General features: G+C 36.1%; 1 protein-coding gene and 1 pseudogene across 10 annotated transcripts in view; one reads left to right on the forward strand and one right to left on the reverse strand.

Moving 5' to 3' along the window:
- Positions 1-25,500, reverse strand: part of COP1 (COP1 E3 ubiquitin ligase) — a 242,753-nt gene that overhangs the window by 188,510 nt on the left and 28,743 nt on the right. For 5 of the 10 annotated variants that reach the window (XR_012033052.1, XM_072830728.1, XM_072830726.1 and 2 more), the window contains exons 3-5: positions 19,365-19,462; positions 12,109-12,185; positions 11,302-11,421 (exon numbers count right to left, since the gene is read on the reverse strand). Coding sequence is in view for 9 of the 10 variants with exons in the window: in XM_072830728.1 (XP_072686829.1) it covers positions 11,302-11,421; positions 12,109-12,185; positions 19,365-19,462 (295 nt within the window). In the remaining variant the exon portion in view is untranslated. The remainder of the gene's footprint in view (positions 1-11,301; positions 11,422-12,108; positions 12,186-19,364; positions 19,463-25,500) is intronic. The other 5 variants (XM_072830730.1, XM_072830729.1, XM_072830723.1 and 2 more) reach the window with 2 other exon arrangements.
- On the forward strand, positions 15,928-16,445 carry LOC140635705 (transcription and mRNA export factor ENY2 pseudogene; annotated as a pseudogene).

Genomic DNA, 25,500 nt, shown 5'->3' on the forward strand with positions numbered 1-25,500 from the left:
TAAAATCTCATTCTCCACTCTTAGTGCTCTTTGCAATATAGCAAGTTTTATCACCTTTGTCCCATCTGGTTTACAGTCAATTGTCTCAAAAGACAGCATATGTCTGCCATCTGAAAAGGAATATGCTTCAATTTTTTTCTTAAGCACTGGTTTTCTATATTTTTCTAATCTTTTCTGCAATTAATTTTTCTAACCAAAAATCACATCTCCACTATGAAAACAGAAGCAATGTTGTGGTGACAGCCCAATATACTTAAACATGTAAATTCTGCAATTAACTCTTCATATCCCAATTCCATACCCTTCTGATACCAGCTTCAGGATAACCTTTCAACTGCGTAAAAAATACACTTGCCAGACCTATGAAAAGATGTAGTCTAACTTGCCTTTATATTATTTCATTATAAATGAATAATATAGGCCTTATGAGCTTAGATACCATTAGTGCATCTTCCCAAGAACAGTTAACTCTAAGTAATTTCTCAACAGGAGGGCAACTGGAATTTTGAGGAAGAAATGCTTCCTTGAATAAATTTTTCCAACTAGAATAATACAGGTATGGTATTTAGGAATAAGAAGTAAAAACAAAAGTTGAAAAGACTGCTTCTAGGAGTTAATATTAAGGATAAGGAGTAATAATGTAGCTGAGGACTGCTGAATTTTTGCTATAAATGTTGTAAGATTGTTTGAATTTGTAGTTACTTTACTTAGATTTTGTTTTTCAAAAGAAGGAAAAGGAAAAGGGTGCAGGGGGAAAAAAACAGAAGACAAGGAAAAACTTTCCAGGTGTGTCAGGAAGTCAAAAGTTCTGGGATTCTAACCTAAAAACCCTGTAAAATCTTATGAATGTCTCCCCTACCAGGCTTCAGATTTTTTTCTCTATGAAACAAGCAGGTAAAATGTCACAAATGAGAGTCAAGTTGCCGTACTACACAAACGTTACTATTATTTGATCATTTTTCTCTATCAATATATTGTTTCCTTAAAGTTGTCCAAAAAATTCTAAAGGATATGCACATCTGGTATAATGACTAGCTATAACAGCCTTCAACAGCTGAGGATACATGTAGATATCTGAAAGCATATGTGGACAAATGGTTTTAAGGGAATTAATTCCCAAATTCTCAACCTCCAATATTCATCTTGTAAAACTGATCTGTTCATCAGACATCATTCCATTTCTAAATTCCAACCTCTTCTTTGAAAATTTCTTTCTATTCTTTAATGGAGTTTAAAAATAGGTGGTAGGTGAAGGAAAGATATATCTTTTACCCTCCCTGAAATTTACCTTGATACAATATCTGGGGTATGAAAGTCTCTGGTACAGCAAAATAAAGAAATATAAGATATTGCTATTTTTAAAAAAGCTAATTACTTTAAGACTAGATAACAAATCTTTTTATAAAATAGCAAATCTTGGGGCACCAGGTGGCTCAGTGATTAAGAATGTCTGCCTTTGGCTCAGGTCATGATCCAGGGGCCATGGGATTGAGTCCTGAATAAATCCTGCTTCTCTCTATACCTATCCCTGTGTCTCTCATGAATAAATAAATAAAATCTTTAAAAAAATAAAAATCTTGTGGCAACTGAGTGACTCAGTTAAGTATCCAATTTGTGATTTTAGCTCAGGTCATGATCTTGTGGTTGTGAGATGAGGCCTTCACTGGGCTCTGAACTCAGTGGGAAGTCTGCTTGAGATTCTCTCCCTCTGCCCTTCCACCAACTCACATGATCACTCTCTTTCTCCAATAAATAAATAAATACTATAAAATAAAAAATGACAAATCTTTTAAACAGTAATTACTCTAAATAAAGACTAAATAACAAATCTTTTTACAAGTAGTTTCCAGTTCTTTGTGTTGAACAAAATAAAGATTATGAACCAAAAACTGACACACAGAAGATAAAAATTTAAATCCATAATCATATTAGTAAATTAATATACCTCTCTGCACTGGAAAGGTTTTAAATTTGAAAATTTTTTAATAAAAATTGTTAAACAGAAGATACAAACACCCAATTAATAATTAAGTGTAAATAACATAAATGAATCCCTGAAACAATTTCAGAAACATGTGCTTCAAAATATAAGAGAAATATTTATAAAAAGTGACAATATAAATAGTATACAGAATAAGCACCTAAAATTTCAAAAAACTAATAGCATACAGACACATTCACAATACAAAATATTTAAGTTAATAAAAATAGTGACCAATACCTTTCAGATTAAAATGTAAAAGGTTACTCCCAGAGTAACAATAAAAAAGGGATAAACTAAAAAGTAAAATACTATAGTTGACCCTTAAATAGTATAGGAATTGGGGACATCTACCCCCAGCACAGTCCAAAATATATGTGTAACTTTTAACCCTCCAAAAACTAATAGCCTACTGTTGACCAAAAGCCTTACTAATAACGAAGTCCATTAATGCAGTTTGTATATGTATTGTACACTGTATTCTTACAATAAAGTAAGCTAGAGACAGTAAAAAGTTATTTTAAAAAAATCACAAGGAGGGACGCCTGAGTGGCTCAGCATTTGGCAATCTGCCTTTGACTTAGGAGTGCCAGGATCAAGTCCCACATTGGGCTCCCTGAATGGAGCCTGCTTCTCCCTCTGCCTTTGTCTCTGTCTCTCTGTGTCTCTAATTAAATAAAATCTTTCCCAAAAAATAAGTAAATAAAAAATCACAAGGAGAAGCACCTGGGTGGCTAGGTCAGGTTAAGTACCTGACTTCGGTTCAGGTCATCATCTCAGAGTCCTGGGACAGAGCCCTGTGTCAGGCTCTCCCTCTGCCTCTCCCCACCTCATGCTCTTTCATGCGCTGTTACTCTCTCTCTCAAATAAATTAATAAATCTTTTTTTAAAAATTAAAAATCACATCAAAAATATATTTATAGTATCTATTTTTAAAAACCTGTGTATAAGTGGACCTTCACAATTCAAACCCATGTTGTTCAAGTCAATTATATACTTTAAAGTCAACGGACTGAAACTAAAGCTACAACTGAACCCCAACTCAGCTAAATTTCTGATTAAACCGAAGAGAGATCAATCTCTTACTCTTTGCTCCCTGACGATGGAAAAGGCAAGACCTTTCAGGAGAATAGTTTTAACTACCGTAGTCTCTATACCACTCTTGAATATAGAATGTCAAAGTTACAATTTAAAAAATTAGAAGACATGTAAAGAAGGTAGAAAGTCAAAAAGAAAAAGGCAAAAGAATGAAATTCACAGATGATACAAATTCTGGAATGGGCAAAAAGGACTTTAAAACATTAGGACAGCCCAAGTGGCTCAGTGGTTTAGCGCCGCCTTCAGCCCAGGGCGTGATCCTGGAGACCTGGGATCGAGTCCCAGGTCAGGCTCCATGCATGGAGCCTGCTTCTCCCTCTGCCTATGTCTCTGCCTCTCTCTCTCCCTCTCTCATCAAAAACAAAGAAGCCAGGGGACAATGAAAACATACCTTTAAAGTACTAAAAAGGAATAAAGGAAAAAAAAAAAAAAAAACCCTAGACTTCCACAGAAAACAAAACTATCAGCTCTCCAAGAAATAGTAAAGAAAGTTATACTGACAAAAAAGAAATGAGCCAGATGTGGCAGCTTAGATAGGCAAGAAAAAATGAAAACTTCTGAAAGGGTAAATATTGGATTTCTATTTTTGTGGGGGTAGTTTTGGATCAAATTTTCAAAAGGCTACTATTTAAAGCAGAAAACTATTTAGTAGGGCTTATAAACAATTAATCACAAAAGTAGAATTTTGGTAAATTGAATTGTTGTGAGCTTTTACATTTTCCATAAAATGGTATATGTTAACGGTTGACTATGAATACATTATCTCTGAAGTGGCATACTCTAAACTGAAGGTTGATTATAAAAAGTACTTTATAATCTTTAGAGAAACTAATAGAAATACAATTTTAAGAGAATGTGAAAAAAGAGAAGATAAAATGTAATACTAAAATGGAAAATCCTAGAAACTTGATCTCTAAGAAAGGCAAGAAAAGAGGAATACAAAATAGAGAATATATGGAAAAATAGAAAATACCAAAGTGGCAGACCCCAAACCTGACCATATCAATAGTTACATTATATTAAAATGAACTTAAGGACTTGAATTAAATGAGTTATAGTGTTTAAAACAACAACAACAACAACTTGAGGCACCTGGGTGGTTCAGCGGTTGAGTGTCTGCCTTTGGACACTTCTGTCCAGGGATGGAGTCCCACATCGGACTCCTTGCAGGGACCCTGCTTCCCTGCTTTTCCCTCTGCCTAGGTCTCTGCCTCTCTCTGGTCTCTCATGAATAAATAAATAAAATCTTAAAAAAAAAAAAAATAAAAGGAGAGAAAGAAAAGAAACTCAAGTACACACTATTAAAAGACAAATTTTTAAAACATGAAGACAATGATGGCATAAAGTAAAAAAAAAAAAAAAAAAAAACAAAGAAGGAAAGGTGCCTAGGAGGCTCAGTTAGTTAAACATCTGCCTTTGGCTCAGGTCATGATCCTGGAGTCCTGGGATGGAGCCACACATCATCCATCAGGCTCCTTGCTCAGCAGGGAGTCTACTTCTTCCTCTGCCCCTTACCTCATTCATTCATATTCTCTCTCTCTCTCTCTCTCTCATCAATCAATCAATCAATCAATAAATAAATATCTTTAAAAAAAAACAAGGATATGCCACAGAAACTCTAATCATAACTAGCTACTGGGGCTTTAATAATATCAAAAAATATAAAAGACGGGGCACCTAGGTGGCTCAGTCAGTTAAGCATCTACCTTTGGCTCAGGTCATAATCCCAGGGTCCTGGCATAGAGCCCCACTTTCAGCTCCCTGCTTGGTGAGGAACATGCCTCTCCCTCTGCTGCTCCCCTGCTTCAGAACAAAAATATTTCCAGAAAATGTTAAAGGGGATAGTATGTCCAAAAGACATAACAATTCTAAACATGAATATACCAAATAACAGGCTTCAAAATACATTAAGCAAATCACAAGAATTAATGAGAAACAGACAAAACTATATTTTTAATACACTCATATCAGTAATTGGTAGTGCAAGGAGAAAAAAGATTTAAATAATATTAAATGCTACACAATCACCATTTATAAAGCACTACAACAAATAATACACTGTTTGCAAATGCAAGTGAACATGTAACCAAAAAAAATCATATACTGAGCCATAATGGACCAAAACCATACATAATGAACTTACACATCTAACTAAAATACAGTGAGAAAGACAGAAATCACACTCCTACCTTAGAACAGAACAGCAAACCAGTTACATGAAACAATAATCCTCAGGAAAAGGATCAGAATATTATAGTTTCCCAGGAACCAGATCGGAAAAACCTTACACAGGCATCAGGCTGAATACTCAAAAAGATTGCTTCAGTAGTGGGGCAAAATTAGCCTATATAAAACTTTCCTCTGGCCCCACTTTATTAAAGCTTAAAAAAAAAGATTCAAGAGAATAGAACTATTTCCAAGTAACTCAACTATGTGCCAGAACAAAGCTCAACAATGTATAAAGGAATACAAAAATACCAGCACTAAACAAAGTAAATTTACAATTTCTGGCATCCAATCAAAAAATTAATAAGTATGCAAGTAAAAAGGCAAATGCATTCCATAATAAGGTGGAAAGTCAATCAATGACAACAGATATAGAAATGACAACAACAAAATTAGTAAACAAAGATATTCAAAGAGTTGTAACTACATATATGTTCTAGAAGTTAGAGGATAGCATAAACATGTTAAGAACAGATAGAAATGATTAGTGAACTTGAAAGTAGAAATAGAAACTATCCAAAATGAACTATATAGGGGAGAAATCAAAAAGATAAATTAACAGAACTATTTATCAGTGAGCTATGGAGTAACTTCAACCAGCCTAATAGATGGTTAAGTGAGGTTCTCATAGTGGAAGAAACAATGACTAAAAATTTTCCAAATCATATAAACTCACAGATCCAAGAATCTCAAAAATCCCCAAAACGGAATAATGAGGGGAAGGTATGTAACCAATGTATGTCAAAATCAAAAGGCTTAAGCCAACATAAAGAACATACTAAACAGGAACACACTAGGACAAGAAAACGACAGCAGACTTCTAATCTGAAACAAGGCAAGATATAAGACCATAAATAAAGTAGTATCTTTAAAATATTTTTAAAACATAAATCTAGAATTCTTTACTTATTTGGAAGTGCCTTTCAAACACAAAGAATAAATAACTTTCTCAAATACAAAAGGTAAAAGAATTCATCACCAGCAGATCTGCACTAAAGAAATGATAACGGTTGTCCTTCAGACAAAAGGAAAATTACAGATAGAATTCGAAAGAATGAATGGAAAACAAAAGTGCACTAGAAATGGTAAATATACAGATAATACAAGACTTTTTAAAAATGAATATAAAACATGATTTACTGTTTAAGCCAAAATTAATAACTGACTGTGGGGTTTATAATATATACAAAAATAAAATATATGACAAAATATAGTACGAAGACCAGGAGAGAGGAAATGGAAGTATATTATTTTAAGATTCCTATAATACAGATAAGGATATTACTTGAAGATACAATGTAAATTATATTAAAAACCCAAAAGCATCCATTAAGGAAAAAAGCAAAAACTTATCTATGATAAACCCACAAACCAAATAAAATGGGATCAAGAAAAATACCCAATCTAAAATCACATAAATCGTACTGTCTGACCACAATGCAATTCAACTAGAATTCAATTACCAAAATATTTGGCAAAGTAGCAATACCCAACACACACACACACACACACACACACACACACAACCATCAAACAACTATCAGATCGGCAGTAATTATAAGAGAAAATACCAGGTGTGCATATAGTACAAACCCACAAAAGTACAATCTAGCAATATCTGATAAGTTAAAATGTGCATGTAAACTCTATAAACAGTAACTGCATTCCTTAAATCACTAAGTGTATATGCAAGAGCACAAGGAGACATGTATAACAACATTAAATGCAGCATAGGCACAGCTAAGAATTAGGAAGAACATAAATGTCCATTATAAGGGAATAGATATGTTTATGCAATGGATTATCATACATTAGTTAAAACAAACTAGATCTATATATTTACCAACACAAACATCAAAATGTAAACAAAGGCTTATGTCAAAAGGATAACTACAATAGGAAGCTTTTTATATAAACATCTTTCCATTTTTAAATTTTATTTATTTATTTATTTATCCATTTGAGAGAGAAAGAGAGAGAGTGATCAAGCACTCACAGGAGCACACAAGTGGCAGAGGGAGAGAATCCTAAGCAGGGTCCATGCCTGGCACAGAGCCCAATGCTGAGCGTGATCTCACAACCTCGAGATCACGACCCAAGCTGAAATCAAGATCTAAATGCTCAACTGAGCCACCCAGACACGCTTTTTATGTAAACTTTTTCTTTTAAGATTTAATTTTTTTTAAGATTTTACTTATTCATTCATGAGAGACACAAAGAGAGACAGAGACATCCGCAAAGGGAGAAACAGGCCCCTTGCAGGGAGCCCAACGTACGGCTCCATCCCAGGACCCCAGAATCACGCTCTGAGCCAAAGGCAGACGCTCAACCCCTGAGCCACGCAGGCAACCCTTAACATCCCTTTACTCTCATTTACATAGCATTAAGGTAACAAGGTAACTGCATGTTTTCAACCTATCATAGAAGTCTTTATATCATTTATCACTATATGAAAATATTTATATGAAAAAAAAAGAAAACTATGCTTTAAACCATAGGAGAGTCTTGACAACGATTCTTTAACATCTAAAGCACAAGCAACAAAATAAAAGACAAGTGGGACTACATTAAGCTAAAAATCTTCGGGGCACCTAAGGGGCAGAGGGAGAGAACCCCAAGCAGATTCCCATCTGAGTGCAGAGCTGAACATGGGGCTCAATCTCACAAACCCCAAGATCATGACCCAAGCTGAAATCAAGAGTCAGATGCTGGGACACGCCTGGGTGGTTTAGCACTTGAGCGTCTGCCTTTGGCTCAGGGCATGATCCCAGAGTCTGCTTCTGCCTATGCCTGTGTCTCTACCTCTCTGTGTGTCTCTCATGAATAAATAAATAAATAAATCTTAAAAAAAAAGAGTCCTCAGATGCCTAACTGAGCCACCCAGGTGCGTTTTGGCTTTAAAAAAAAAAAAAAAAAAAAAAAAACTGAGCATCTGAGTGGCTCACTCAGTTAAGCCTCCAAGTCTTGATCTTATCTCAGGTCTTGATCTCAGGGTCCTGAGTTCAAGCCCCACATTGGGTTCCACACCCATGGAGCCTACTTTTTCTTTTAAAAATTTGAAAATAGAAAGACCGTATTATCTAGCAATCCTACTTCTCAGTATTTATCAAAAAAAACTGAATCACCACGCTGAAGAGACAATGAAATACTGTTCAGCCATAAGAATAAAGAAAATCTTGCCATTTGCAACAAATGTATGGACCTTGAGGACACTTTGCTAAAGTAAAATAAGTCAGACAGAGAAAAACAAGTACTATAACTGATCTCACTTACATGTGGAACCTTAAAACAAAACAAAACATACCAAACTCATACAGATCATATCTATAGTAACTAGAAACAGGCGGTTGGAGAAATTAGATGAAGGTGGTCAAAAGGCACAAACTTCCAGGTATATCATAAGTAGTATGGAGGATGTAATGTAAAACATAATGACTAAAGTTAACACTACATTGTATATCTGAAAGTTGCTAAAAGAGTAAATCCTGGGGCAGCCCCGGTGGCACAGCGGTTTAGCGCCACCTGCAGCCTGGGGTGTGATCCTGGGGACCCGGGATCAAGTCCCACATCAGGCTTCCTGCATGGAGCCTGCTTCTCCCTCCGCCTGTGTCTCTGCCTCTCTCTTCGCTCTCTCTGAATGAATGAATAAATAAATCTTTTTTTTTTTTTTTTAAAGAGTAAATCCTGGGCAGCCTGGGTGGCTGAGTGGTTTAGCACCGCCTTCAGCTTAGAGTGTGATCCTAGAGACCCGGGATGGAGTCTCATGTCAGGCTCCCTGTATGGAGCCTGCTTTCTCCCTATGCCTGTGTCTATCTCTCTCTCTCTCTCTGTGTCTCTCGTGAATAAATAAATAAAATCTTAAAAAAAAAAAAGGAATAAGTCCTTATATTTTTCAATGCAAGGAAAAATATATTTTTTTCTTTTATCTATAAGAGATGATGGATGTTAACTAAAATTACTGCAGTAGCGCAGCCCGGGTGGCTCAGCCCGGGGCATGATCCTAGAGATCTGGGATCGAGTCCCACATTGGGCTCCCTGCATGGAGCCTGCTTCTCCCTCTGCCTATGTCTCTGCCTCTCTCTCTGTATGTCTCTCTCATGAAAAAATAAATAAAATCTTCAAAAAATAAAATAAAATTACTGCAGTAATTACTGCATAATACATGTATATCAAGTCATTATGCTGTATACCTTAAGCTTATACAGTACTTTAGGTCAATTATATCTCAATAAAACTGAAAGAAAAAATAAGTAGGGCAAGCCTGGGTGGCTCAGCGGTGTAGCGCCGCCTTCAGCCCAGGACTTGATCCTGACCCGGGTTCTCCATCTGCCTGTTCCTCTGCCTCTCTCTCTCTCTCTCTCAAATAAATAAAATCTTAAAAAAAAAAAAAAAAGAAGAAGAATAAGAAGAAGTAAAAGATAAACCCCCTCTCCCCCAAAAATATAGGACAAATTCCCTCCAACTGTGCTCCACTCCCAGAATGGGAGAATCATTTTAGGAAGCACAACCTCAACTACTCCCTTCTCCTACTAATAGATTCCCATTCTATCAGATGGAATCTAGATCTAAGCTATATTAATAAACCATCCACAGAATGTTTTTAAACTGAAATTGAAAAGTCCCTTTTCTTCTATCAAAAACCATAAACATAAATGAAGGGCAAATGACTACACTACTCACATTATAATGATCTGAGAAAAGAAAATGAGACATGTTCCAAAAAAACAGACATGAGAAGCACCAAAGAAAGATCCAACAACATTCAAGTGCCTGATCTCATTTCCTTATACTCTCCAGAAAAGCTGGCTACGGTTCCAATCTTCCCAATATTTGGTTTTAAACTCTTCATTTTCATGTATGTCAGCTACTCACTTCCTTATCCTATCAATAAATAACCTCTTTTTGTTTAAGCTAGATCAGGAGGGTATTTGCTGATGCTAAGGTGTGAATTGCTACTAATGATCATATTCAATTCCTGACTAATATATGGAAAATTCATTTTACACTGTTTATATTTATTTACATGAAATAAATGCAATTTTATATTTATTTACATTTCATTACATAAAACAAGATATGTTTAGTTCCAGTTCCTACCTTTCTAAAAGCATTTATTTAAGTCATATGCTACAGCTGCCAACAATGGACACCTGCTAAAAGGATTTTATATAGATAAAAATAATCTCTATTTACTCTTCCAAATCTTATGAGTGCATGAATAAGGGAAGATATGGCAAGGAATGTATTCATTATAAGAAAAGTGACCAAGGGGATCCCTGGGTGGCTCAGCGGTTGGGCGCCTGCCTTCAGCCTAGGGCATGATCCTGGAGACCCGGGATCGAGTCCCACATCAGGCTCCTTGCATGGAACCTGCTTCTCCCTCTGCCTGTGTCTCTGCCTCTCTCTCTCTCTCTCTCTCTCTGTCCCTCATGAATAAATAAAATCTTTAAAAAAAAAAAAAAAGAAGAAGAAGAAAAGTGACGAATACAATTGTTCCATATTAAAGTGAAATTGTATTTTCTCATGATCTTTCTTATCACTCAGTCTTTCTTAATATAAACTGGCCACTGCAAGTAACTTATAAGAAATTTGTCTTTCCGGAATGCCTGGGTGGCTCAGCGGTTGGGCGCCTGCCTTTGGCTCAGATCATGATCCCGGGATCCAGGATTGAGTCCTGCATCAGGCTCCCTGCGAGGAGCCTGCTTCTCCCTCTGCCTATGTCTTTGCCTCTCTCTCTCAGTCTGTGTCTCTCATGAATAAACAAATAAGTAAATCTTTAAAAAACAAACAAAACAGAATAAGAAAGAAATTTGTCTTTCCTTTTATTTGAAAAGGGAAATCTGTTAGAAGTGATACCTTCCTCATGTTTTCTTACTGAATAAAACTGGATGTACTGAGTGACAGACACTACCCTATTATTTTAAAATATTTCTACATCTTTTTCAATGCAATAAAGAACATCACTTAAAATGTTCTAAAATTCAACTGCCACTTACTGCTTCCAGTTGTTTCTTCTTCTGCACTAGTAATTCCAACATGAGGTTGACATTGGCCAAATCAAGGTTATCTTGGTCAGTTCCCAACAAATCCTGTAATATTTGCCACCTGTGGCCATTCTAAAAATGAAGAAACACAGTAACTTCCTAAGAAAATTGTTTTAGAGTGCTTAAAATACATGTTTAATTACTACTTCCTAATGTTTACTACATAGATACCAAAAACATGCTATAATATTCTAACCTACTCCTTCCCACCAGTGGTTCCCCACTGCCTTCTAATTATAAATTAAACACTATTTCTCCCTTAAACCAATCTAGATAACAGATACAGAAGGCATATTCATGACAAATGTTAAGTGAGCACATCTAAAGGTGTAATTCCCTTCAAACCAAGTGCCTGGATTTTCATTATCTGTCTAGCCATACTTTCAACTTTGTACTTGGTAAAGTATTCATTTAGGCTCACCTCCCTCAACAATCTCTGATTTTTTTTTTATTCTCTTAAATTAAGAATCTTCCAACAGTTTTTCCAAATTACCAACCACAGCTCCACCCTGCTATATAATTCTCCAAATGTCATGTATCTCAAGCCATCTCTGACTCAATGTGATCCTGAAAGACCTCTCAAAAGATGATCACTAAATTTTAGACAATGCAGTTAACAAAGTTCAAAACAGAAAAACCTTAAATTTTCTTTTAAAAAAAATCAATGACATACTAAGCTTTAATATCTAATTAATATTAAACCAATAAAAACAACAAATGGAAATTTATTTAGAAATAGTAATAAGAGTTGAAACATACGGTGCTACTCACTGAGTGGTCTAATTTGAACCTCTTTTCCTCAAATCTTTGCTTCTGTTTGAGAATAAGCTCATTCACTGAAAAGAAAAAACAAAAAGCACATATAATTTGTATTGTTAAATGTATCATCTAGTTGTTCTGCTTAAATGGGTTCTATTTTCACTTTAAAAAGCCTCCAAATTAAAAAGATGCTAAGAACGGGGATCCCTGGGTGGCTTAGGGGTTTAGTACCTGCCTTTGGCCTCCCTGCATGGAGCCTGATTGTCCCTCTGCCTGTCTCTGCCTCTCTCTCTCTCTGTGTCTCCCATGAATGAATCAATCAATCAATCAATCAATCTTAAAAAAAAAAAGGATGCTAAGAAGAAAATGCTAGGTTTTCACTTTATTTCAAATTAAAACAATTTTGCCACAGCCTCTACTGCTACAACTGCTATTATTACTATCATTATTTTTTTCAAATTTTTTTTTATTTATGATAGTCACACAGGGCGGGGGGGGGGGGGGGGGCGCGCAGCGGCAGAGACACAGGCAGAGGGAGAAGCAGGCTCCATGCACCGGGAGCCTGACGTGGGATTCGATCCCGGGTCTTCAGGATCGCGCCCTGGGCCAAAGGCAGGCGCCAAACCGCTGCACCACCCAGGGATCCCTACTATCATTATTATTAAAGAAGAATTCTTTGGGGCAGCCCTGGTGGCTCAGCGGTTTAGCGCCACCTTCAGCCAGGGCATGATCCTGGGGTCCCGGGATCAAGTCCCATATCGGGCTCCCTGTGTGGAGCCTGTTTCTCCCTCTGCCTGTGTCTCTGTCTCTCTGTCTCTGATGAATAAATAAATAAAATCTTAAAAAAAAAAAAAAAAGATGAAGAAGAAGAAGAAGAAGAATTCTCTGGAATACATGCTTTCTCGTACACATCTCCATGATGATACTATCAGCATCTGGAGGAGATAAATCTCATTGTGTGAAACTGTCTCATCCTCCACATGTACCTGGTTGATTCTATAAGGTAGACACTAAGGATTTTTATTTGTTCTTCTTTGTGTTACTTTCCTATAAACATCATGGCAGATATTTACTTCTCCTGCTTATGCATGTTCTCTCTCTTTCTGATAGATAAATAGATAATAAATATCTTTAGAAAATATATCATGGTAGATACTGTCAGTTACCTATCCAAAGCCACCACCCCTCTTTTTTAAATAACATAATTATTTTCCAACTGTGAGGCTGCCACATGTTTTCAGAAAAGCTAGGTTCTACCTCAGCCAAATGGTATGATTCTTGACTAACCTAAGCCAATCTAGGTATTCATACTCTTGCCAATAATTGACATGGGATTAAGCATGTGGCCTAGTTGTAACCAATGAAGGGTATGCTATCTTTCACAGAAAGAAGTGGATAGAAAACACAGGTTCTTTCCCTCCCTTCATTAAGAGATGATACCTGGAACTGCTTAGAGCCATCCTGAAATCTTGGGGGGGGGGGGGGGGGGCGTGGCGGGGGGGGAAGCTAGTCAAAGAACCAATGCATATGCTGGGATGGAGGAACAAAAAGATGGAAAGAACTTGATCCTATCACCAAACCACTAAATTAATCAATTCTACAAATTCTTTTCTTCTTTTTTTTTTTTTAATTTATTCTTGAGAGACACAGAGAGAGAGAGAGAAAGGCAGAGACACAGGCAGAGGGAGAAGCAGGCTCCATGCAGGAAGCCCCACGTGGAACTCCATCCCGGGACTCCAGGATCACACCCTGGGTCAAAGGCGATGCTAAAATGCTGAGCCACCCGGGCTGCCCCTTTTCTTCTATGTTTAACGACTAACTGGTAACAACAAACAAAAACAACAGAAAATCTAATAAAGGAAAAGAAAGTAGTACTAAGCCAGTTTAGCACTAGCCTAGCACTTTACAGACATTATCTTATGGGTTCTTCTCCCAATTTTAGTAATGAGGGACTATTAAAGGGAGCATCAGGAACTTACCTCATGGTGACATAAAATACAAAACAGAGTTGGGATACAAACCCAACTATCTAATATTTTCCACTATACCACAATCCAACTATAAATATTTCTTACCAAACCACAGAAGTATTAAACCCACATTAGAAATCCAAGCTTCAAAAATAATTAAGACTCAATCTAAGTAAGACTCAATCTAAAGCTCAAGCAACTCTGAATAGAAGACAAATGTATATGATGCAGTAATTATGTGATAATCAGTACTATCACTGAAGGGGACTTACAAAAAACATACAACAAAGAACAATTAGAGTGTAAATGAGGAGGCTATACATAGAAGGTGACATTAGAATTGGGCCATAAGTGCTCGCTTCGGCAGCACATATACTAAAAATTAGAATTGGGCCATAACATGCACACAGAGCTTCATTACAAAGTGGAAAAGAATTCAGAGAAGAGTGTAAGAAAGAGGGGTTCAAGTCATATAAGACCAAGAGGTAAGGTGACTTTAAATCAATATGGCTGAAACACGGGGTCAAAAGTGATTTTGTTAATGATTAACAGGCTATGAACTAAGGCTAGAAATGAAAATAGATGGAAGCCTGATTCTGAAGAGCCTGGTATGTATCTCATAAGCAAAGTTACTAATATAACCCAGGGAAGAGAAAGGAGAGCTTGAAACAATATAGTGGGAATAAAGAGAAGTACATGAATAAGAGTTTAATATTTCAGTTACAGAATTAACCATTTGAATAAAAACTGTGACTTAAATTTTAATACAAGTGTATACCACATTGCATTTTACTGAGAAATCTTATATATCACTGAACTTGAAAGATATTCTATATTCATAATTATAAGTCTCTGGATCCTGGCCACAGTGCTAAGAATAAACAATGCATTTCTAATGCTAAAGCTTCCATTCTAGCAACTATCTTTAAATAAATTAAAAAAAAAAAAAAAGCACATATACTCATGAGACAGACTACGTAGGTCCAAATCCCAATTCTACTACTACTGACTGTGTAACTTTATACAAGTAACCCAACTTCTCTGTGCCTTAGTTTCCTCACCTGAAGAATGAGGATGCTACTGACAGTACCTGCCTCATAGGACTGAAAATGAAATGAGTTAGCTTACAGGAAGCACTTAGGACACTGCCTGCCAGTAGTAAGGTTGTTACATGCTGTATTTACTTTTTTTTTTTTGTATTTACTTTTTAAACTCAGTATTTTAAAGTAAGTATTTTAAACTTAGCGTTCACATTGTCCCTTCAAAGGATAATGTCATTCATAAGGGAGATAAAATTCAATTTACAAAATTTTTATATAGACAGGGAAAGTTAGAAAAGAGAGTGAGGAAGAGAGATAAAGGCAGGCAGCTGAAGAGAGCTTTCACACAGGAAGGGATAGGGAGAGCTAGAGGGCAAGTCTTGGCAGGAACAAAGGAGAGCAAATGCAGGGATGAGGATAGGGGTGTGGGACAGTAAGACTTCATCTTGCAAAAGGCTTCTAGTAACTGGTAAAAGAAACAGAGCTCTCAAGACCAAGTAGGATGGAAAGAACAGAATGTGTTGGATGACCAAGGGTCCTAGAGGGGACTGAAACAATGCCATGGAAGGTAGAAGAAGAGGTGGGGGAAGGTATTCAGTAAGAAAAGGGTCTGTAATATATAGTGTTTAGGGCAGGAAAGGAAAAATCAAAGTACTTGGTTGACAAAAAAAAGTATGTAATTATAATGACTAGAAAATCAAATCGTTTTTGAGTGCTTGCCTTCCAATTATTTGCTTTCATTAAAATTAAAGAAACAATTTCATTGTTAACTAATTGAACATTAAGATTGTCTTTGATGAGGGGTCTAGGTCCAGGCAGCTGAAGAGTGTGGTTAGCAAGATGAACAAAGATGAGCAGCTGAGAGCAGCGATTAACCAAAAGTTGATAGAAACTGGAGAAAGAGAACGCCTCAAAGAGTTGCTGAGAGCTAAACTAATTGAATGTGGCTGGAAGGACCAGTTGAAGGCACACTGTAAAGAGGTAATTAAAGAAAAAGGACTAGAACACGTTACTGTTGATGACTTGGTGGCTGAAATCACACCAAAAGGCAGAGCCCTGGTACCTGACAGTGTAAAGAAGGAGCTCCCACAAAGAATAAGAACATTCCTTGCTCAGCATGCCAGCCTTTAAGATTGAATTAGATTGTGTTGTTTTGTGGTTTTATTTCTGAAAGTAAAACTTGCCATAAATTAGGAATCAATTTCCCAAAATAAAATCCTTTTTTGTATGATGGTATACAGTTTTCAGTAATGATGTATACATTGTATTGATTTTTTCCCTAAATGTGTTATTTTAATAAATATCTCATGAATGAGAGGAAAAAAAAGATTGTCTTTGATGATAAATCAATAAATGCCTTTTTTCTTAATTTCTTAAGTCAGAACGAGGCAAAAAGAAAACTGAGATTACTGTTAACAAAATTCCTTCAATCTCCATCAACAAAGTTCTCAAGAAGACTTACAGTTAAAAAAGGAAAATCTTTTTAAAAAAAGAAAAAGAAAAATTTTAAATTTACAGAATGTTGTATTTCAATTATATTTCAATTTTTTAAAAACTGAGGAGCCGGGCAACCTGGGTGGCTCAGCGGTTTAGCGCCACCTTCAGCCCAGGGGGACCCTGGATCCAGCCCCACATCAGGCTCCCTGCATGGAATGGAGACTGCTTCTCCCTCTGCCTGTGTCTCTGCCTCTCTCTCTGTGTCTCTCATGAATAAATAAAATCTTTTTAAAAAAATAAATAAAAATAAAAACTGAGGATCCTAAATAAATGAACAAATAATTAAAAGAATACAATGAAAGTGATTCCTTCTCCTACTAATAACCACTAGGAGTACTAGAACTAATCAAGAAAAGCACCAAAACTGATAAGCAGCACATTTTCAATAAAAATTTATGTCTAATACTTCATAAAATTTGTAAATATTTGATCAATTGCATACTAACTCAGTAATAACCCAGAAAAAAAATTTGAGATCTTTAAATGCTTAATAATGTTAGAAAAGTTAAAACATTTCTATGTCTATAGCTTCTATTTACATAAATTTCTGTTACAGAATAGTATTACAGATAGATCAATAAGGATTTCAAGCATAAAAACACATTATATATGGATAAAATTATGTGGACGATAATGCAATTTAAGTAAAAATTCAAAGAGAAAACGAGTGCATAAAATCTCCCATTGTTAATGAAAGGTGTCTATTTTCAAATCAATGATAAATATCAAATCACTTTGATATTTAGATTCCACTGGATACATTTTAAAAAGAGATAAAAGCTTTATTTTTAAATAACCAGATTTAAAATACTCCTAAAGTTACATCCTTTAAAACCACTTAAACTTATAAAGAAAATTTGAGGATGATCATTTTATTGTTTTTTAAAGATTTTATTTATTTATTAGAGACCGAGAGAGAGGGGGGCAGAGACACAGGCAGAGATAGAAGCAGGCTCCATGCATGGAGCCTGACGTGGGACTTGATCCTGGGTCTCCAGGATCACACCCTGGGCTGAAGGCGGCGCTAAACCACTAAGCCACTGGGGCTGCCCAGAGGATGATCATTTTAAATGAGGGATCAATGTGTGAGGAAGAACATCATTTTTCAGAATTTTTATATGAGTCATCCAAGCAAAAAGTTTTGAAGACAACTGCTACATTAAATGTATAGTTCATCCTTCATCCATGACAGGGTCCTAACCTATCAATTAAAAAAAAGTGCAAAGCTATCTAATGCCTTCAAAATTGTAAAACATATACTTGTTTTACCATGCTCAAGAAGAAATCCAAAATTATTTCAAAAGATTCAAGTCCTAATCCCAACCAAGAATGATAGGCACTACACAAATAAATCATGTAATCTCAAGCTGAAGCAATGGAAATAAGTTAGAACTTAAGTTAGAAATAAGTTAAGTTAGAAGTTTTTTTTCCCCCTTTCAGTAAAGGGGGGAAAAAAGTAGAATTCCATGTCCAGTAACAGATCTCAAGGGCATCCTGAATGCACAGGATACATATTAAGTCCCTAACTACCTAATATGGGAACTTATGAATTTGACTAATATTGTACAAATGGTAAAGACTGGAATGGATGATGGGCAGAAAAACAGGAAAAGATGTATCAGGATAAAATGTTATTTCCATGGCTGACATACATAATCACATTAAGAAGCAGCACTCTAAGAGACTTCAAATATGGACATAATATACTTACACTCCACTCATCCAAAACCAAAATTTTTAACCATAAAAAGAGAATGTTAAAAAACCAGATCATCATCAAGATAATTTCTAGCTCAGAAATCAGTAAGGTATGACTGTGCTATTTACTGGATATATATGAGAATACATACTTAATGTATGAAATTACCTTCTAACAAAAACAGTACTTTTAAAACTTCTTCCATACTAATATATAGTGTTCCCTCGAGTTAGAAATTCAGATTAAAGAATCTCCAACTTTTGGATTCATTAGGGAATGTTGCCTGGAAATTTTATTTAACACAAAAATTATCAGAAGATTAGATTCCTTTCTGTATTTAGCCCTTCCAAAAGAAGTTTTCCAATGTTACAACTGATAGAAAAATGATTCTAGAGCCTGCTCAGCAGCATCAATCCATGTTTCCAAGTTCACGGACAAAGGTTTCTGCTTTGCCAGACTTTTCATTTCCCTTATACCCAACTTAGCCCATAAAGTCCAGTCCTACAGAGTATCTATCACACCACTCAAATATTTCTTCTTTCCCTAAATTCTTCTCCAAGTCCTTACTTTTCAATTGCCTGCCCCCAGGTCACAGAGGCTCTTCCCCTATTCAGGAATCCAATTACCCCCAGGGTTTTTTTTTTTTTTTTACGTCCCCCCCCCCCCTTTCCATTAACACTTTCCTCCTTTGACTCCCTTACACCCCAGAAGCACAACCAGCAGGAATGCAACACACTGTATAAAGACAGAGGTATTCTGAACTCTGGCATTCTGTAGCCTCACATTCTGTCCAGCCACCTGTACAAGAAACTAAGAGTTGTGTCAGTCGATTTTTCTCCTTTCATGAAACTTAAAATAACATAATATAGTACTAACATTACATGGTATGGAAATTCTGTCACAAAGTAATGAAGACTGGGGAAAGCACCCAGGTGAGTAGGAAAGAAAGATTTGCTTTACCCCTACACGGTTTTCCAAATAAATCAGTGCCACCACACACTTTTGGGGATAGGATATTTTAAAAAATAAAGAATCATTCCAAAGACTCACCCAAGAAATTAGGATACAGATGGTCAATATTATCCACAACATAGTTACACTTTGGACATCTATTATTATCCTCCAAACTCTGATGAATACACTTGTAGCTATTAGCAGAAAAAAAATAAAATAAGGTTCATTAAACCAGTGAAGAATTAATAAAGTGGTCACAAAATAATGCCTATTAGATTTCTAGTTCTCATTTAAAACAAGTAATTCGCTATTGAATTTATTTCAAAATATTTTATCATAATAAAGTTACATAGAGCATTTATTAGATAACAGTATGCAGAATATTTAAAAATAAACTTGAATAACAAGTCTACTAGATACAGAATATTTAAAAAATGTACTTCTAAGTTTACACAATTTAAGTACTACATAACACCCAAGAAAAGCAAATGCCTATGATTTAATTAAGCAAATAGACTATGTTCTTGATGATATCCTTAATACAAAAAAATTCAAATAAAAAAAGAAAAGAGCACAGAAAAATCAACAACACAGTCAATGAGCATGAGAAAATCATCACCTTCAGTAGGATAAAAATAATTGGTTTTAAACTATATACTAGTTTTTACCAAACAGAATGGAAAATTTAAGAAAATACAATCACATGTTAATGAGCACATGTCAGTATAAATAACTTCATATATTGCTGAAGGATATGTAACTGCCACAGCCTTTCCAGGAGGCAAATTGTATAGAAAACCTTAAAACTGTATAACACCCTTTGATGTAATTTTCTTTCTAGGGATTTATCCTAAGGAAATGAACAGAGGTATGTAGATAGAAAGGTGTTCAATTATTATCTGTAAATAGCAAAATAAATTAGAAGCACCAAAACACTTGGACATTGAATAATTTTGTAAACACCAATCCAACATATACCAAAAAATAATCATACTGTAATACATAACTATATGCCATGAAAACTAATAACTATTAGCAGTTATAGCTAAAGAAAGGGAATTACAAGAAATTTTCCTTCCTTACAATATATATATTAATGTTTGAATTTTTACAATTACATACTGGTTTATAATTTTTAAAAAAACTTTTTAAATATTGCTCCATCAGGGATGGTTGGTCATCTGCCTTTGGCTCAGGGCATAATCCTGGAGTTCTGGGATTGAGTCCCACACCAGGCTCCCTGCATGGAGCCTACTTCTCCCTCTATCCGTGTCTCTGCCTCTCTCTCTCTCTCTCTCTCTCTCTCTCTCTCATTAATAAACAAAATCTTTAAAATATACACATACATATATATATATATATATACTATATATATATATACATAGTTCCATTAAACCACAGAGAAATATCAAATTGACATTAGAAAAAAGTCACCGTATCACTTTTTTATTTTTGTATCATTTTTTACAGACTAAAAAGGAAAATCTCGAACACAGTGGATACAGCACAATCTCGTTACTGTTTTTAAAAAACTGCATATGTGTACATTTAAAATAAACCAAAAAAGACATTCATCATAATGTTAACAGTATATTTCTCTGGGTCATAAAATTTATGGGAAACTTTTTCTTTGTATATATCTACAAGTTTCTATAGTAAAAACACATTGCGGGCAGCCCCGGTGGTGCAGCGGTTTGGCGCCGCCTGCAGTCTGGGGTGTGATCCTGGAGACCTGGGATCGAGTCCCACATTGCATGGAGCCTGCTTCTCCCTCTCCCTCTGCCTGTGTCTCTGCCTCTCTCTCTGTGTCTATGAATAAATAAATAAATTCTTTAAATAAATAAAAAATAAAAACGCATTGCTCAGGACTCCTGGGTGGCTCAGATGGTTAAGCATCTGCCTTCAGCTCCCATCTCTCAGCATCCTGGGACAAAGCCCCAGGTCATGCTCCCTGCTCAGCAGGGAGTCTGCTTCTCACTCTCCCTCTGCCCCTCCTCCTGTTTTTGCTCCATTCTTGTTCTCTCTCAAATGAATTAAAAAAAAAAAAAAAAGCATTGTTACTAACAATCAGAAAAAAAATATTTCTAAGAAATTACAAGGCTGATTTATAAAGAAGATTCCTAAAAAGATAGCATCTTTTATTCTGTATCCAAATTACTATAAATCTGGGACACCTGGGTGGCTCAGCGGTTGAACGCCTGCCTTTGGCCCAAGGTGTAATTCTGGAGTCCCTGGATCAAGTCCCACATCAAGTCCCTGCATGGAGCCTGCTTCTCTCTCTGCCTATGTCTCTGCCTCTCTCTCTCTCTCTCTTTCATGAATAAATAAAATCTTTTTTAAATATTACTATAAATTTATTTCAGCTTTATAAACTGAAGCTGATTTTTATAAGCCTCTTTCTTCATTCTACCTTATCAAAACAGAAACCTTCATCCATCAGGTTTCTCTGTACTAATTATCAACTACTTTCTCATCTCACATTTGGTACTTTCAAGTAATGATAGAAAACTGATGTAGTGATGGGTCTTTGGCACAGCACAAGGATCTAAAGATCAGAGTAAATGGCTGGCACATAACAGTTTATTTATAAATATATATAACATATATAAATATATAAAACAAATGACTTGTACAGTGTTCCAGAAATAATAACATCACCTGTTGCAATTAAGACAAGGCTACGATTACCATATTACCACAAGATAGGCTCCATATCTAACAGAAAATTTCCTACATAGACATTTCAATGAAGGAAATAATATACAAATTTTTTTTCATTTTTATTGCAAGGGAGAAACATAAAGCAGGTATGCAATTACAACATGGAAACACAGTCTGCTTAGGGGAATGGAAATGAGTTCCTATTACTAGAAAATATTCCCACATGACAAGATTTAGCCTTTAAAAAAATCTGCAAGTTCTGGGCAGCCCGGATTGCTCAGTGGTTTGGCACTGCCTTCAGCCCAGGGCGTGATCCTGGAGACCCAGGATCGAGTCCCAATCTGGCTCCCTGCATGGAGCCTGCTTCTCCCTCTTCCTGTGTCTCTGCCTCTGTGTGTGTGTCTCTCTTGAATAAATAAATAAAATCTTAAAAAAAAAAACTAACTTGTTTAAAAAAATAATAAAAAAATAAAAAAAATCTGCAAGTTCAAATAAACCAAGTCATGAAGTAGAGAATCGAGGACTGTTATGAAAGATGAGAGAAGGGGTTGACAGATAAGCAGAAGGACATTTGAAATCTTAGCAAATGACTTTTATAAAGAAATGACTGTTAGAAATGAACAAATAATATGACAAGGAGAACAAGCTAAGTCATTAACCCAGTGAAAGAGTTTGTCAACAGACAAGAAATTATCCGAGAGCCCGGTAGAATATCCTCCTCTATTTATAGCATCCTAATCATCCTTCAGCATCCTAATTCCTTGTCATTAGATTTACTACCACACCATCCACTCCTAGAAGAGAAAATAGTCTAGGACACAGCCAGAAGGACCTGTCCTCAGAAATAAAAGTTCAAGTGACTTTTCCATATTGCATTGACAATATCCATCTACATTATAAAATGAAAATGCATCAAATTACATACTGTGTAAAACTGACATGACAATAAGATATATCTCACTACCATCCCAAAGCAGACCTGCCCTGGTTTGAGAAATTGTAACTATCTCATTTTGTATTTATCTGTGTATGTGTCTATCATCTCCTCTTCTATTTGTTCATTCAAAGCAAGGCTTTGTTTTAATTCATCTCTGTACCCTCAATGTCTAGCACAATATCCCGTTAGAGTTTAACTAAATAAATGTTGAATGCATGAAGAAATACAGACAAAAAAGAAACATGCTGTCTTCTGGGTCATATAACCATTAGAAATTCTCAATTATTTCTTTCACAGTAACTCAATAGAATTACCATCACCCCACCTGAGATGTGGTATTTTGTATACCAAAAGAAGGATAAGAAGAGGATCAAAATAGGGGGGATAAAAGGATATCTATCTTGGGTCTACCTGAGAAGTTTTCAAAAGCTACTCACACTGAAACTCTTAAAAATAGTAATTCCAGGGATGCCTAGGTAGCTCAGTGGTTGAACATCTGCCTTTGGCTCAGGACATAATCCTACAGTCCCGGGAGGGACTCCATCGTGTCCCACATTGGGTTCCCTGCATGGAGCCTCCTTCTCCCTCTGCCTATTATGTCTCTGCCTTCTGTGTCTCTCATGAATAAATAAAATCTTTAAAAAAAAAGAAAGAAAACTGAATAATCAGAAAATTCTCAAAAAAGGGGACTGTAACAAGAACAGGAAGGACAAATCTATACCAATAGTCCTACATAATAACCAGGAATAAAGAAAGACTAATAGCAAGGTACAAGATGATGAATTAGAAGTCCCAAAAGACAAGCTGATACCCAAAAGACAGCTATCTGTCTGACTGCAGATAGCTGGAAGATGGACACCGAGGAGTGCTATTAATTATAATTAATTTGTAATGAAACAGAATAGTAACTCAGAACTTGGTAGACATGAGGTCTGAGAAGCAAGGTGTGTGGTGCAAGCTGGAGGCAGCAAAGAGAAAGACCAAACCTTACATCTACATCACAAAAAAGCCAGTTTTTTTTTAGATTTTATCATATCACTAAATTTGGTTAGACAAAAGCTAACTGCAGACTCACTCTCAAGTGGGAATAGTGTCTCCACCCTGTTAAAAATTAAGAGTTACCATTTATAAGCGAGATAGAGATAAACAGTTCTGATTAGTGTTAATAATCCGGATGGACCCTGGAAGCGGTAACACTGCTCAGTTCCTGTTTACCAGCCAGCGTTCAAGTCAGTGAAGATCTAATCCAAGAGGCTACCATTAACGACTGAAGTTACACCAGCCCCACATGATAGGACAGGGTAAATAATTATGAGCTTTTCTTTTAAAGTACAAAATGCCTCATGGTTTCACAAGCCTGACATAGGACTGCCAGTCTCCAAGTTTATTAGCTCCTGTCAACCTATGGTCTCCATCCTACCAAAACCTGCTCTGTGGAAGGTATCTTAAAACACATTTATCTGGGTGGCTCAGTCAATTAAGTGTCTGCCTTCAGCTCAGGTCATGATCCCAGGGTCCTGGGATTAAGCCCTACATCGGACTCCCTGCTCAGTGAGGAGACTGCTTTGCTTCTCCCTCTCTCTCTGCCTGCAGGTCCCCCTGCTTGTGCTTTCTGTCACATAAATAAATAAAATCTTTTAAATACATAAGTAAATAAAACACATTCATATCAGCTTATAACATGAATTATAACAAGGGTCTAAACAAACTATTTTCATTTGAAGGAAAAAAACAGATATTTAAGAAACCAGTAGGGTTTTCCAACAAAGACCTAAGGACACACCATGAAGACTATAGGACTCATTGAAAAGGCCAGGACTATTTAATTATAAAGTCAATCAGTAATTTATTACACTTCACAATACAGTGAAGCAAGAATATTATACTGATTTAGGAGACTCTTCCACATCCTTTTAAAATGTCACAGTGAAATTTAAATTAAAGAAGGGAGTTAGAAAAAATTAGTTCCTCACTTTATAATTTGTACCAAACATTTACACCTTCAAAACCATGAAAGAGGTGGTGGTGAAGGAATAGGAAGAGAGAAGAGAAAAGGGAGGAGGGAAGAGAAAAAGGAGGAGGAGAGACAAGTTGAGTGACTGGACAAATATAAAATTTTAGGGCCAGAACCAGAATCCTGATTTATCAACTTCAAGACCCTGCTCTTTTAGCTCCCTAATCAGTATTTTTCAAATGTGGGCAATTTTGTCCCCTACTGGATATCTGGCAAGTCTGGAGACAGGGCAGCCTGGGTGGCTCAGCGGTTTAGTGCTGCCTTCAGCCCAGGGCATGATCCTGGAGACTCAGGATCGAGTCCCATGTTGGGCTCCCTGCATGGAGACTGCTTCTCCCTCTGCCTGTGTCTCTGCCTCCCTCTCTCTCTCTCTCTCGATCTGTCTCTCTCTCTCTGTGTCTCATGAATAAAAATCTTAAAAAAAAAAAAAAATAGAAACCTTTAAAAAAAAATGTCTGGTTTGTCATTTTTGGTTGTCATATTTGTGAGGAAAGGGGCTGCTACTGGGTAGAGGCCAGGGATACTGCTAAACAATCTACGATATCCAGGATAATCACTCACAACAAAGAATTATCTGGTCCAATATTCAATACAACCAAAGGCTTATAGAGCCTAATCTA

Source organism: Canis lupus, chromosome 6, assembly GCF_048164855.1.
Source record: "Canis lupus baileyi chromosome 6, mCanLup2.hap1, whole genome shotgun sequence".
NCBI lineage: Eukaryota > Metazoa > Chordata > Mammalia > Carnivora > Canidae > Canis > Canis lupus.